At 33.4% G+C, this 13,742-nt stretch overlaps 2 protein-coding genes across 2 annotated transcripts; one reads left to right on the forward strand and one right to left on the reverse strand.

Annotated features, from left to right (window-relative positions):
- Positions 1 to 1,985: 1,985 nt before the first annotated feature.
- Positions 1,986 to 5,301, forward strand: LOC132610627 (pirin-like protein). The gene is made up of 6 exons (XM_060324945.1): positions 1,986 to 2,296; positions 2,616 to 2,665; positions 2,891 to 2,958; positions 3,420 to 3,482; positions 3,694 to 3,797; positions 4,538 to 5,301. The coding sequence occupies exons 1-6, from the start codon at positions 2,079 to 2,081 to the stop codon at positions 5,022 to 5,024; spliced, it is 990 nt and encodes a 329-aa protein (XP_060180928.1). The 5' UTR covers positions 1,986 to 2,078; the 3' UTR covers positions 5,025 to 5,301.
- A 2,111-nt stretch (positions 5,302 to 7,412) lies between these two features.
- Positions 7,413 to 12,876, reverse strand: LOC132608759 (ras-related protein RABA5e-like). Its single transcript, XM_060322492.1, has 2 exons — positions 12,429 to 12,876; positions 7,413 to 7,920 (listed from the first exon to the last, which is right to left on the reverse strand). Exons 1-2 carry the CDS (start codon positions 12,760 to 12,762, stop codon positions 7,601 to 7,603), a joined length of 654 nt encoding a protein of 217 aa, XP_060178475.1. The 5' UTR covers positions 12,763 to 12,876; the 3' UTR covers positions 7,413 to 7,600.
- Between the last annotated feature and the right edge of the window lie 866 nt (positions 12,877 to 13,742).

Consider the following 13,742-nt stretch of genomic DNA (forward strand, 5'->3'; position numbering starts at 1 on the left):
GAGGCAGAACAAGCAGCAATTTCGACCATTGGTGGTGTAAATCAATTCGAGATCAACGAAATGAGGTGTTTTACACCAAAATGGGCTCCGATCATCATCTTCATACCACAGGTGGCGTTTAAGAAGAGAGAGAAGTTTAGTTGAAGAGAGAGAATATAAACCGAAATATTAGGGCAACTCTACTGGGTAGAGGTAAGGTTTTCGTATATTCTACTCTCCTCAAATCCTATTTTGTGGGATTTCACTGGGTATGTTGCTGTTATTTTTGATTTGTCGGTTATTTTCTTTATTTTGGACAATTATGGACACCTTTTTTGCTTTCCATAAATGAATAAAATGCCCATTTTGGGCTTAATTTAATTTAAAAAAAAAAAAGCCAAACCGGTCAAAGATAAATGTCGTCTTCGCATAGTTCATACTTATACCCAAGAGCCCAATTGACATTACCTAGCTCTTCTTACTTCAATTTATCACTTACTCATGATAAATTAACATTGTTAATTTAAAAATATGTTTTTCTTTTCCATAAAGAAGGTAGAGGCGGAGCTATCATTATAGTTACATGTAGCAGAATTTAACAATTTTGACTCAAACCTATATTTAGGGACAAAATTATAATTCAAAATCCATAAACTAAAACTTCTGAATCCGTTTTAAAAAAGGCATAGAGTACTTTCAGCCAAATAAGCTAATAAACTTTTAATACAATGCTAATAGACAATCAATTATAAAGAATAAAAAGGAGAAAAAACATTATCCCAAATTCCACAGTGTGTTACACTGTACCCATGCACATATAGTTTATTCAACTCCAAGTGCAATATGCACTATACAGTATCATAAATAAAAAGTGCAACTGAGGATTGCTTCTAGAAACTTTACCCACAAATTAAAGGCAATGAAGATAATGCACTTTTAACTTTTGAAACATTGAGAATCACATAATAATGAACCACAAAAAGAAGACTATTTTATGTATGTTGATGTTTTTCTTGTAGGAACTAATTTTTGTGTATATATAGGTGAATATTCAGAATATTAATTACACCTGCTATATAATGATTATAACAGTCCAACGGTAGAATTCACGAGAATGTATTTGGACATATATTTTGGCAAGCAAGACTTTAGATCTTTAATGGTAAGCTCAAAAGAATAAAAATATTCAAAAAAAAAAAAAAAAAGATTAGGACTCATATATATCTCGTAGGCAGGAAGGGGAATGTGAGGAACCCCCTTTTGCCTTGCCTATTTCTTATATGCGAGTTCACTCTCTTTACAAGGTCAAGGGAAATTCCTTATTTTAGTCAGACCCTCTCTATTACAACGTTTTATTTCGATATTTTTTAGCTGCTTTAACAAAATTTTGTTATATAGAACATATAATATAACATGACACGAAAAACCAATTCTAAAAGAAATTTAGCCGTTATACATGAAATATTGTTATTATAGAGGATATGATGATTGTTATAGAGAGGTCTGAATGTAAAGCGAAAAATCTTTTCTTAATCCACGAAGGACAAGTACCTTTCATTTTCCTAACATGTGTTTGGTATTAATAAATATTCTGATTTTTTTTCATTTTTGTTATTTGGCAACTTTTCTTTCTTGGTGTTTAGTTGAAAAACAGTTTTTGCAAAATATTGAAAAAACTGGTCCAAACTCTTCTTCAAAATTTTGAAGCAAACGCCATATTTGGAAGAAGAAATGTTGGATAGTGTATAGTAAATTTTCTTCTTTAAAAAGATCTTTTGCTAAAAATTTCTATTAAAAAACATTTATCCAAATTTAGTAGTTTCTCCCAAATACATTTGACTGTAAAGGGCTTTTCACACAAAGGAGAAAAAGCCTCCATCATGATGACAAAAGCATTAAATCATCATACTTGGATATCCTCTGACTAAAGTACAAAATAAATTAAAAAAAAAAAATTAGCTGTCTCTTTCAACATTCAACTGACAGAGTTCCTCAATTTGAACCCCATATTCTCATTTGCGACATTCTAAAAACTTTCATATAAATAGGGGAAGATAGCTTAGACTAGAGACACAACAAAAATTTCAAGAACTGGTTCTATGAGAGCTATTTCTACACTGTTGGTGAATTTTTCCCCATTTGTTAGTACTAAAAGAATTTCAAGAAAGCCCATTTATTTTTCTATTAGAAATATTATTATGTCTGAATCAAATCAATATGATTCTTGTTTTGATAGACCAAGATTGGTAATTAAAAAAGTGTTAGCTAAGCCACAAAGAGAAGGTAATGGAGCTGTTGTTAAAAGGAGCATTGGAAGGTATTATAATTTGGGATTCTCATATTTTGTCCATTTTTTTCTTGATTAATTTTTTTTAAAAAAAATTTACAACTTTTTTGACATTTGGGTATTTTTTCTATTAAAAAAATAAAATAAAATGGGACACTAAAACATTAACTTTAAGAGGGATGTGTGTTTTGTTGAAACTTTGACCTGGATACTCTTTTCTTGATTTCCATATTGTGGAAGTCTTTGTCTTTATGATGTATTCTTTTTTCTTTCTTTTCATGTTGTTGATAACTGAATGTCTCTGTTTCGTTTTTTTTTTTTTTTTTTTTTTGAAAATTTGATCTTCTAGGCATGACTTGACGAATCTTGATCCTTTCCTCTTGTTGGATGAATTTACAGGTACTGTGTTGAGTTGTGCTCGGATCCTCCAAAAATGACATCGCACACGTGTGTTGGATTCTCCAAACATGCATAGCTTTTTGGAGGATCTGACACGCACCCGATAGTATTTTTGAAGAATCCGAGCAACATAAGTTTTGAACATCTAACTTGAATATGTTGTTTATTTCACTTAGTTTTTTTGAGTCAAGTGAAGTTTGAAATAGTACTGTTTTATTGTTTCAGTTTCTGCTCCTGCTGGTTTTCCTGATCATCCACACAGAGGTTTTGAGACAGTAACTTACATGCTAGAGGTAAAAAAAAAAAAAAAATTTAAAACAAATTTGTTGCATAATTCAATCCAATATAATAGTACTTGAAAGGGCCGACAAAGGGTGGAAAACGGAAGCCGTATTCTGGTCCCCTTGAGCCGTTGGTGCTTTTGTTTTGGGGGGGGGGGGGGGGGGGGGGGCTGCCACGATGAAACAAGGGAAAGAAAGGCCGCTTTGCGTTCTATGCTCTTTAACCTCCCCATATGATGGCTGCAGAGGCGGATCCTCCAACGACGAATGAGAGGAGAGCAAAGTGCCAAATAGCATGCCTGCAGAGGCGGATGTAGTATTCATGAGCCCAGTGTTTTTGACACAGAAGACAGATATATGTTTTCATATCACTAAAATTTCAACGGACGTTAAGTTTTTGAACTCATAATTTCAAAAGTAAAACGACCGCTTAGGACACTGATAATACTAATGTTGTGCTTTCATTTCCTTAGGGAGCTTTTACTCATCAAGATTTTGCTGGTCACAAGGGTACAATCAGTACTGGTGATGTCCAGGTACATAATATTCAGCTCTTAACATTTATTTCTCGGACCCTCAAAAATGTTGTCGCACCCTTGTTGGATCCTCCAAAAATGCATAATTTTTTTTGGAGGATCCGACATACACCCGACAATATTTTTGAAGAGTCTGAGCAACATAGCTTAGAAGAACAAAAAGAGATATTGCGGTTGCTGATATATATGTTTCTTTTGGATGATATTGCAGTGGATGACAGCAGGAAGAGGTATAATTCACTCAGAAATGCCTGAAGGAGAAGGCAGCCAAAAGGGGTTGCAACTTTGGATAAATCTTTCTTCTGAGGACAAAATGTAAGTCATTTACATCAGTTGCCTTTTCTTTTCTATAGTCCATTGTAAATTTACACTATAGGAAGCTTTCAGTGCTTATCATTCCTTCTGAGAGTTTTGACCTGACCCCATGTTAAATACTTTACACTTAACCAATTCTTATCTAGTGTACTTAACTTTAACATACTAGTAAAATATAATGTTAGCTGTCCACTTTTTGATTGGGGGTAGGGGGTTGTTACTTGTTAGTAGTATACTAATATGCAGTATAGAAAGCACCTTTCTATTTGCTGTTTTTTGCTAGGCTAGCATTCACCTTGACCAAAAATTTTGTCAAGTTCATGTATACCATCTCTAAACATGTCGAGTCTTTAAAGAAGGCCTTTTGTGGCTTGTCCTCAAGCTCACTTTGATTTAGTTTGAATCAATTAATTCCCAAGTCGAATTTATAGCACGAAACAGAGACTTAGTCGCGTTCACACGTTTGATGTTGGATCGCTTTTGCTTTTTAAATTACTGTACTTTTATTCAAAGACAATAGAAATGATAGTTCTAACTATGCTCAGATCCTCCAGAAATGCCACCACACCCGTGTAGGCTTGTCCAAAAAAGGCATAATTTTGGAGGATCCAACACGAGTGCAGATGCATTTTTGAAGGATCCGAGCAACATAGATTCTAAATCATTCTAGTTACTATCCTGATTCAGTGTAAAGGAAAATGCTCTGTCTCAATTATTAAGTTGAAAATACAACTGTGCAGGATTGAGCCAAGGTATCAAGAACTGCTGGATGACGACATACCAAGAGCAGAGAACGACGGGGTTAAAGTGAAAATTATAGCAGGCGAAGCGATGGGAGTCCAATCCCCGGTTTACACACGAACACCTACAATGTACCTCGATTTCACCCTACAACCAACAACTTATTACCATCAAGCCATCCCTGAATCTTGGAATGCGTTTGTGTATATAGTCGAAGGAGAAGGCGTGTTTGGGATTCCGAATTCGGGTCCCGTATCAGCTCACCATTGCTTGGTTTTAGGCCCTGGAGATGGACTAAGTGTTTGGAACAATTCTTCAAAGCCATTAAGATTTGTTTTGATAGGTGGACAACCTCTTAATGAACCTGTGGTTCAACATGGTCCTTTTGTGATGAACTCACAAGATGAAATTGATCAAACTTTTGAGGATTATCAATATTGCAAGAATGGTTTTGAGAATGCTAGATACTGGAGATCAGGGCACTGAAGAAATCACTGGAGCTGATACAATAATTACTATAAGATGTGTTTGTCGGATTCTTCAAAAGTGCCAACGGATGCGTGTCGGATCCTCTAAATGTAGAGCATTTCTGGAGAATCTGATACGAGCCTGAGCAACGACTATAAGCCACAAAATGCATGCACCCTTTTATGTTTCTTTTTTCTTTTAATAAATATATCCCTAGTAAGGAAATAATGGCCCAGTGTATCTTGATTTATCCTTCAAGCATTTTTCAAGTTAATGTTATCTATTCTTATTTGAATGTTGCGGTTAATAGCATTTTTATTCCTCGGTTATCGATAAATGCTAATTTTCTTTTCCGTGATATATGACTAAGCGCGTTTAACCTGTAATTACTTGAAGCGTGCACTTTTTAATCATTTTGCTTATGAATACTCACGAATTTTCAGAATTATGTCCACCATTTAATTACACCACGTGTTATATTAATTGTACAAAAAGAACACATTCAAATTAATTAAAGGTTAAATGTGTTGAGTCATATATCAAAATCTTACTAGTAATTGAGTGATCAAAAATGCTATTCTCTGTTCAGTGTTGATAGGTCATGATCAAAAAGTTGATTGTTTTTTCTATTTTTCATAGTGAAGATTGATTCTGAATATTTGGTTCTATCATCTTTGATATGGTCATATGGATATGGATATAGTGGTGGTGGTAGGGTAGATTCCTTTGTTGTAAGTTGGTTCCTTTTTTTTTTTTTTTTTTTTTTTTTTTTTTTTTAATTTCCCTCTGTGTTCGGTATATGTTTTGAGGCCTGATTAATTCGAAATCATGCTGGCAGGTTTCAAATTGTGGTAAATCATTTACTATCAACTACTCCATTATCCAGACTCAAACCCAAAACAGCTAAATAAGAATAAAAAGAATGTTTACTGCTCCACCACTACTTTTGACAATTTGTTGGTTTCTCGCTAATAAACTGGTGGCGCTCCACCAACTAGTACAATAGCAGAATAACATTTTCACAGGTAGATTTGCCAATTATTGAGAATCTTTTCTATCATTAGAGTCTTCAAGGTCATATCACTGCAATGATCTTTAGTTGCTTTTAATATAAAAAAGATAAAGGTTCTTTTTTATCTAACTAAAAAAGATGGATTATTAATATGGTAAAAAATAATCGTAAAATAATCGTTTTCTCTCCTTGCCATTAAAAATCAAAATCTATGTGAATAGCATTATCCAAAACAATGTTCCCATTAAACTTGTCTTGTTTGGAGTAGCTTTTTCCTTGTCAAGTTTTAAGTGTGGGAAATATCTCATAATGTTCTAGAACAAGGGTGTTGGTGGGGAGTTTCTTGTTTGGAATGACTTTCTTTTTGACAGGTTTGAAATATGAGAATATCTCATAATGTTTCTAGGAGTAAGAGTGGTGGTGACCGGTAATGATTGAATGAAATCATTTCAACCAAACTAATAATGGTAAAATGGCAAGTACTTTATTTTAAATCAGAGGTTTGAGGTTTGTTTCTTGGATATGGAGTCAATTAGTCATTTTTATTAAGGAATATTTTATCTCTCAATGTCGGATTTTCCCACACCAAATATAATCCAACCGCGATACAAATGATATCGGGTAAGAAATGGAGAAAAGAAGAAACCATTTCATCCTTTTTTATTTTGTTTGGTGAGAAAAGGACGTTTGCTCAGTTTCTACAAGATGTTGATATGCACAGTTTGTTGATAGGCTGACAAACTTTGTTCTTTTTGAATATTTTATTTTTGGCCTCACCTGATGGGTACAAAGTACAATTACTGTTGGACTTATACGGAAATTCTCTGTGTTATACACTCTATCATGTACTATGTTTTTTTGGGGGTTTTATTTTGTTGGTGTTTAGATCAACTTGTGTAGGTCTAAATTCTATTGACTATTTGTTGTCTCATATGATTACAGATACCGAGCTACTCTGTCCATTAATTTTTTTTCATTATTTTGTCCATCAAGGCTCATTAAGATGAAATTAAAACTAAGCAGAGGCATTTGTCAAATACTATGATTTCAATTTGGAAATTTCCCAAACTATAATCGGAGGGTCGTTTGATTGGTCAACTAGTTATATCGGAATACTAATGTCAAGATTATAATACGGAAATTAAATAATAACGAAATTATTTAATAAACTATCCCCAGAAAGCAAACAGTTAACAACAATTAAAAATCAAAAGAAAAGCTCAAACAATTGGAAGGCAAGATATCCAAAGGATGCCCAATGTTCAAGAAACTATAATTTAGTTCATAGCCTGATAAAGGGAAAAAAAAAAAATACAAAGTTGCTCAAGAAATGATTTTACTAGTGACTAAAATAACAATCAAGAATGATAGATGCATAAAGTGAACACACAATACAGAGTTTAAAGAAACATTTTTCATTTCAGTTTCCACTTAGAATATAAATATCAACGTTCCTGACCATTACAAAAAAGTATTCCATCAATAACAAATCAATGAACAGTAAAACCAACCAAATAATTTAATGAACCATTCTTATAACTGTTCTTGTAAACTTAAGGGGAATAAAAAAGGATAACATCAATCACCTAGAACAACAAGAGTAGCCCTGATTTTGTTTCGATCCATCGGTACCATCATTGACGAGGCTAACTCTGTTGACAGATAATTCCGCTTTATAAGAATCAGAATTCAAAACCTTTCGGCTAACACTATTATAGATCTCTCGAATCACAATCTCGAAAGCCTTGTTTACATTCGTTGAATCGAGGGCAGATGTCTCCATGAAGAACATCCCTTCTGATTCTGCTAGGCTTTTGCCTTCTTCTAAGCTCACGGCCCTTATGTTCTCCAAATCGCATTTGTTCCCCACGAGCATCCTTGTAACCGTTGTATCAGAATGAGCTGCACGTAATTAGTCATTTTAGTTAAAGAAGGATTTGAAATAGGTAGAGATTGAGCATGATAAACTTGGGAAATTTGCGGACCACATCGAACACTGCCATAACATGTAATGCGCATGTTTACCACTACTTTTCATATTTCCTTCAGAAGTATGTATCTGAATATCCTTAAGTTTGTTTATAGCTATCCCGTTTTCACTTTCACATTAGGAAGAGAAATGTTACACCTCATTAACACAAAATCCCCCCTTTTTTTTGCGCTATGGAAGAATCCCCTCTTTCTTCATAGGAGTTTTTTGGCACAAGATATGACTCTGACCACTTGGAGAATGAGTCAGTTTAATTGACACGATCATCATGGCTATTGTGAGTTTGTGACTACTGACTTTGATTTTATGACACAATCCTCTGCTCATTCAGCCCGTGATTAAATGAAGCTTGTGGAGTAGGGGCGAACACCCTCGGCAAAAAATTACAGTGTATATATAGGGTAAATTTTATGTGTTTATGTACATATATTAACTTTTGAACACCCTGAATAAAATGCAAAAGATTAGCTCAAGCGGTCCAGGGTGTTCAAAATTGTCATGTGTCCTACGTTCAATTCCCATTGACAACATTATTTTTTATATTTAGCTTTTGTTATTTTTTTTTAACCCCCTGAGTAAAAATCCTAGATCCTCCACTGTTGTAGAGTACAAACATCAGTAGGGGTTACCTACTGAGGGGATTCGAGCCCTCGTCCAGGAGGGAAGCAGAGCTTAATAGGTTCCATATCTGCCGCGGGAGCAACAGCATACCTTGTTTATGGGTTCCCAACTGATAATTGTTATAACTTAATGGATTTCTCAATACAAATACAAGATTTGTGCAATAAGTTACTGGGTTGCCGGGAACCCACACCTGATACCCTAAATCCGCCCCGGGTTGCCAATGCCAGATAGGCTAATATTTAATGGCCTTAAAGATAGAGATCTAGGATACCTACTCAAGCTAATCTCTTGTACTTGCGCAGACAACCTTGGATCTGTCCCACCCGCTCATTTTGACAGTTCAAAAGACTAAATTTTTCTGGATTGGCATCATAACTGTACGACACATTCACATAATTAATTAGAGTGGAAGTAGAATGCTCAAAGAAGAGAGAAGAGAATACTTTGTGATGCCATTGAGAGAGAAGGCCGTGTTTGAAAAAGGAATGAGGGACTAAACTTAGAAGAGTTGATGAAAGAAGGATTATAAAAAGAAGATGAAAATATATTCTGCACAAATCAGAAATCCCACACCTTGCGCATTGTCATGCCAAGCTAAGCAATATATTTTAGATTTTCCCCGAGTCAATACTCCTCTGCTTAATGGGTATTAAGTTCTAAAAGTTTTCAACTTTGGAGACGGTGAGCACAAATGCATTTATTTTCAAGTTTCAAATGATAGTTGCAAGACAAGGACATGTTTGAGTAGCAAAATGAAGTTGTGCAAGCATCACAATAGCAGCTCACGGCCCACAGTGACGTAAATAAACTCCATCCAGCCAAAAGTTTATTAGCTAAGCTTAATGGAGAGACTACCTAAGTTACAGATATGACATCATTTACCGTCAAAAGAATCTCTGAGGTTTCTGATCAATCCCAGAGCTTCCTTAGTCTACCATAATGCCATACATTGGCGAGCCAGGCTGTTGGTCCTAATTAATTTCACAATTAAGCAAACAAAATAGATTCCATAGAAGTATGATCTTATTACAAGTTCATTTAGATTTGTTTGTGGTGAAAGCAAAGCATGACTTGAGTTCCCCGTTCCTGATATACATTCAATTGACAGTCTGTCTATTTCGTTCTTATCCTAGGTTCCCAACTGCATCTAGACAAAACTGATCATGACAATTACATTAGCATATACACCGCTTTCTTCGCCATTGCTTCAAGTAACAATGATCCATAGTCAAGGCCTTACTAGCTAACATTACCACTTATTTCTATGCCTGGTAAGTAATATTTCACCAATTAATTTGAATCACACTTAATCTCAACTGTAAAATCTTACTTTATCAAGTCAAAGTGAAAAAGAAATAGGAACAAGATCCACAGAAGAAGAAGAAAAAGCAAAGGACAACTTGCAGTCAAAACATATTAGATTGAACACATCCATTATTCAATTCAAGAAACACACACTTAAGATTACCGTTATTCGATCATCCTAAATAGTGAGACTAGCCAGGATTTCAGATCTACAAGAGATCTTATATAGTACTAATTTTCGAGAAACAGGAATGTAGAAGTTAAATATAAGAAAGGTCATTGCATCATAACACCATCAAATCTCAAAAGCTTAACTTTATACCACCAAAACCTCACTATATCTCAAAAAGGTAAGAACTTTTTTATGCACAAAATAAAAGATATGCATAAAAATCTGACGGGAATTCAACATAAACCAAAACCAAGTTAGAAAGCAACGAATTTTAGCAACAGAGACAAGAAACAAGAATGTAGAAGTCAAATCTAAGAATTACCATTCTATCGTAATACCATCAAATCTCGAAAACTAAACTTTATAGGCAATCCACCAACAAACCTCAAAAGTCTAAAAATGATGAGAACTTTCTATGCACAAACAAAAGATATGTATGAAAACTTTGATGGGTATTCAACATAAACCAAAACCAAGTCTAAGAAAAAGAAAGAACAGAATTATAGCTATAGCAATAGAGAATGTACAAGTCAAATCTAAGAATCACCATTCCATCATAACACCATCAAATCTCAAAAACTAAACTTTTATAGCCAATCCACCAAAAAGGTAGAACTATTTATGCACAAACAAAAGAAAATGTATAAAACATTGAAGGGCACTCAACATAAACCAAAACCAAGTTTAAAAAATGGGAACTTTAGCAACAGAAATAAGAATCGGGAATGTAGAAGTCAAATCCAACACCATCAAATCTCAAAAAACTAAAAATTCAACATAAACCAAAACCAAGACTTAAAAAATGGAAATTTCAGCAAATGATACATACTTTTGAGCTCATCAAATCTAAGAATTACCATTCTATCGTAACACACATCAAGATCTCAAACGCTAAACTTTATAACCAATGTACCAAAGAGGTGAGAACTTTATACACACAAAGCAAAGATATACATAAAACTTTGACGGCAATTCAACATAAACGAAAACCAACTTAAACAAAGTGAAATTTTAGTAACTGAGACTAGAAACAGGAGTATAGAAGTCAAATCCAACACCATCAAATCTCAAAAAACCAAACTTTATAGCCAATCCACCAAAAAAGTAAGAACAACTTTGATGGGAAATTCAACAAAAACCAAAACTTAAAAAATGAAAATTTCAGCAAAAGATACATACTTTTGAGCTCATCAAATCTAAGAATTACCACTCTATCATAACACACATCAAGATCTCAAAAGCTGAACTTTATAACCAACCAAAAAGGTGAGAACTTTATACACACAAAGCAAGGATATGCAACATTGATGGCAACTCAACATAAACCAAAACCAACTTTAAAAAATGAAAATTCTAGCAAAAAGATGATACTTTTGAGCTCATCAAGCCAACAAGGTATGTTATCAAAAGTAGTTCTTCTTCAAATATCATAAACAACAATCAAAATCTCAATAACTAAACTTTACAGCCAATCCACCAAAAAGAGAAGAATTTTAGCAACAGATGCCAAATCTAAGAACTATCATAACATAATCAAAATCTCAAGAACTAAACTTTATGGTCAATCCAACAACAAACCTCAATAAATCTCAAAAAAGTGAGAACTTTATATGCACAAACAAAAGATTAATGCACAAAACTTTAAAGGGTATTCAAATTAAACCAAAATCAAGACTTAAAAAATGGAAATTTCAGCAAAAGATCTCAGAAACTAAACTTTATAGCCAATCCACCAAAAAAGTAAGAACTTTATACACACAAAGCAAGGTTATGCATAAAACTTAGATGGGAATTCAACATAAACCAAAACCAAGACTTAAAAAATGAATATTCAGCACACATCAAGATCTCAGAAACTAAACTCTATAGCCAATCTACCAAAAAGTAAGAACTTACTAAACACAAACCAAAGATAATGCATAAAACTTTGATGGGAATTCAACATAAACCAAAACCAACTTAAAAACATGAAAAGTTAGCAAAAAAATACTTACTTTTGAGCTCCATCAAATATTAAGAATTACCATTCTATCATAACACACATCAAGATCTCAAAAGTTAAACTTTATAACCAATCCAACATAAAGGTAAGAACTTCATTACACACAAAGCAAGGTTATGCATAAACCAAAACCAAGACTTAAAAAATGAAAATTCAGCACACATCAAGATCTCAGAAACTAAACTTTATAGCCAATCCACCAAAAAAGTAAGAACTTACTAAGCACAAACAAAATATAATGCATAAAACTTTAAAGGGTATTCAACAAAAACCAAAACCAAGACTTAAAAATGAAATTTTAGCAAAAAGATACATACTTTTAAGTTCATCAAGCCAACGAGGAATGCTATCAAAAGTAGTCCTTCTTGAAATATCATAAACAACAAGAGCACCAAAAGCACCACGATAATAAGCAGAAGTAACAGCTCTAAATCTTTCTTGACCAGCAGTATCCCAAATCTGTGCTTTAACTTCTTTACCATCAATTTCAAGTGTTTGTGTTTGAAACTCAACACCAATTGTTGCTTTTGAATGCAAATTAAACTCATTTCTTGCATATCTTGTAAGTAAATTAGATTTACCAACTGCTGAATCACCTATTATTACAATCTTGAATAGATACTCTTCACCTTCATCATCTGAAGAATCCATTTTTTTTTTTTTTTTGAGGTTTTAGAGAGGGAAAGAATTGGAAAATGGTGATCTAGAGAGAAAGATGTAAGAAGTAATGGTGACAGAGCTGGCAAACATATACAGAGAATGTGCAAATGTGCCAAGAAGTGGTCTTGCTGGATTTTTTTTTTTTTTTTTTTTGGGTATTGGTTTTTCCTTTTCTTGAAAAAAAATCATAAGTGGTAATGTCCTTTTTGGGTAAATAAAGAGGAATAAGCCGTTGGAGTTCAATAGTTAAAAGAACTTTTAACACATTTTGAAGATTGCATAAAGATATGCTGAGTTATGTTTTTTTTTTTTTTTTTAAGATAATAGTATTTGTGGTCTCTAAGTCACTGTTAGTGACGTTTGCTTTTGGTCTTGGCGATATATGAGTCAGCATATATAACATTCAATTAATTAAAATATGTTGTTTTTTTATTTTTTCATGTAAAAAATATGTTATATTTTGACTGTTTAAAGAACTATGTTACCATCAAACATGAAATATCAATATAGATTTAACATATCACATGAATAATTAAGTGATAGAATGAATGAATAATTATTATGATAAGTTTGGGAATATTTACAAATAAAGAGATTAAAAACGATGCATTATTCAATTAATTAAATGTTTAATGTGCTTAACTCGATATCATAAGGACTAGAGTCATAATTTACTAATAATCTGTTTCTATTATCTTAAACTGGATACTTTTGCAAGACAAATGGAAAACTAATTTAATTTCATAATCCTAAACTAGAAAGATGTTTGACTAGCATTAGGATGGTTAACGTGTCTAATTGTCATGCGAATTTGAACATCAATTCTTTTTATTTATTTTTAGAAAACTCTAGAGTTTTTTGTTTTACCCCTCACATGAGCTCTCTCTTGCTCTCTTGGTGACTCCGGACTAATGTGAAGCCCGTGAAATTAATTCTTAAGTCCATCATCAACCTTTTTAGCGCTATTTCTT

This window comes from Lycium barbarum, chromosome 9 (genome assembly GCF_019175385.1).
Source record: "Lycium barbarum isolate Lr01 chromosome 9, ASM1917538v2, whole genome shotgun sequence".
Taxonomy (NCBI): Eukaryota; Viridiplantae; Streptophyta; class Magnoliopsida; order Solanales; family Solanaceae; genus Lycium; species Lycium barbarum.

What these genes read in the sequence shown, in the direction of transcription:
- LOC132610627 (XM_060324945.1), top strand. Translation starts at nt 2,079, where the DNA reads ATGAGAGCTATTTCTACACTGTTGGTGAATTTTTCCCCATTTGTTAGT. An exon ending in CTTGTTGGATGAATTTACAG is followed by an intron (nt 2,666 to 2,890) that starts GTACTGTGTTGA and finishes TTATTGTTTCAG; the next exon opens with TTTCTGCTCCTGCTGGTTTT. An exon ending in TCAGTACTGGTGATGTCCAG is followed by an intron (nt 3,483 to 3,693) that starts GTACATAATATT and finishes ATGATATTGCAG; the next exon opens with TGGATGACAGCAGGAAGAGG.
- LOC132608759 (XM_060322492.1), bottom strand. Translation starts at nt 12,762, where the DNA reads ATGGATTCTTCAGATGATGAAGGTGAAGAGTATCTATTCAAGATTGTA. An exon ending in TTGGCTTGATGAACTTAAAA is followed by an intron (nt 7,921 to 12,428) that starts GTATGTATCTTT and finishes AATTACGTGCAG; the next exon opens with CTCATTCTGATACAACGGTT.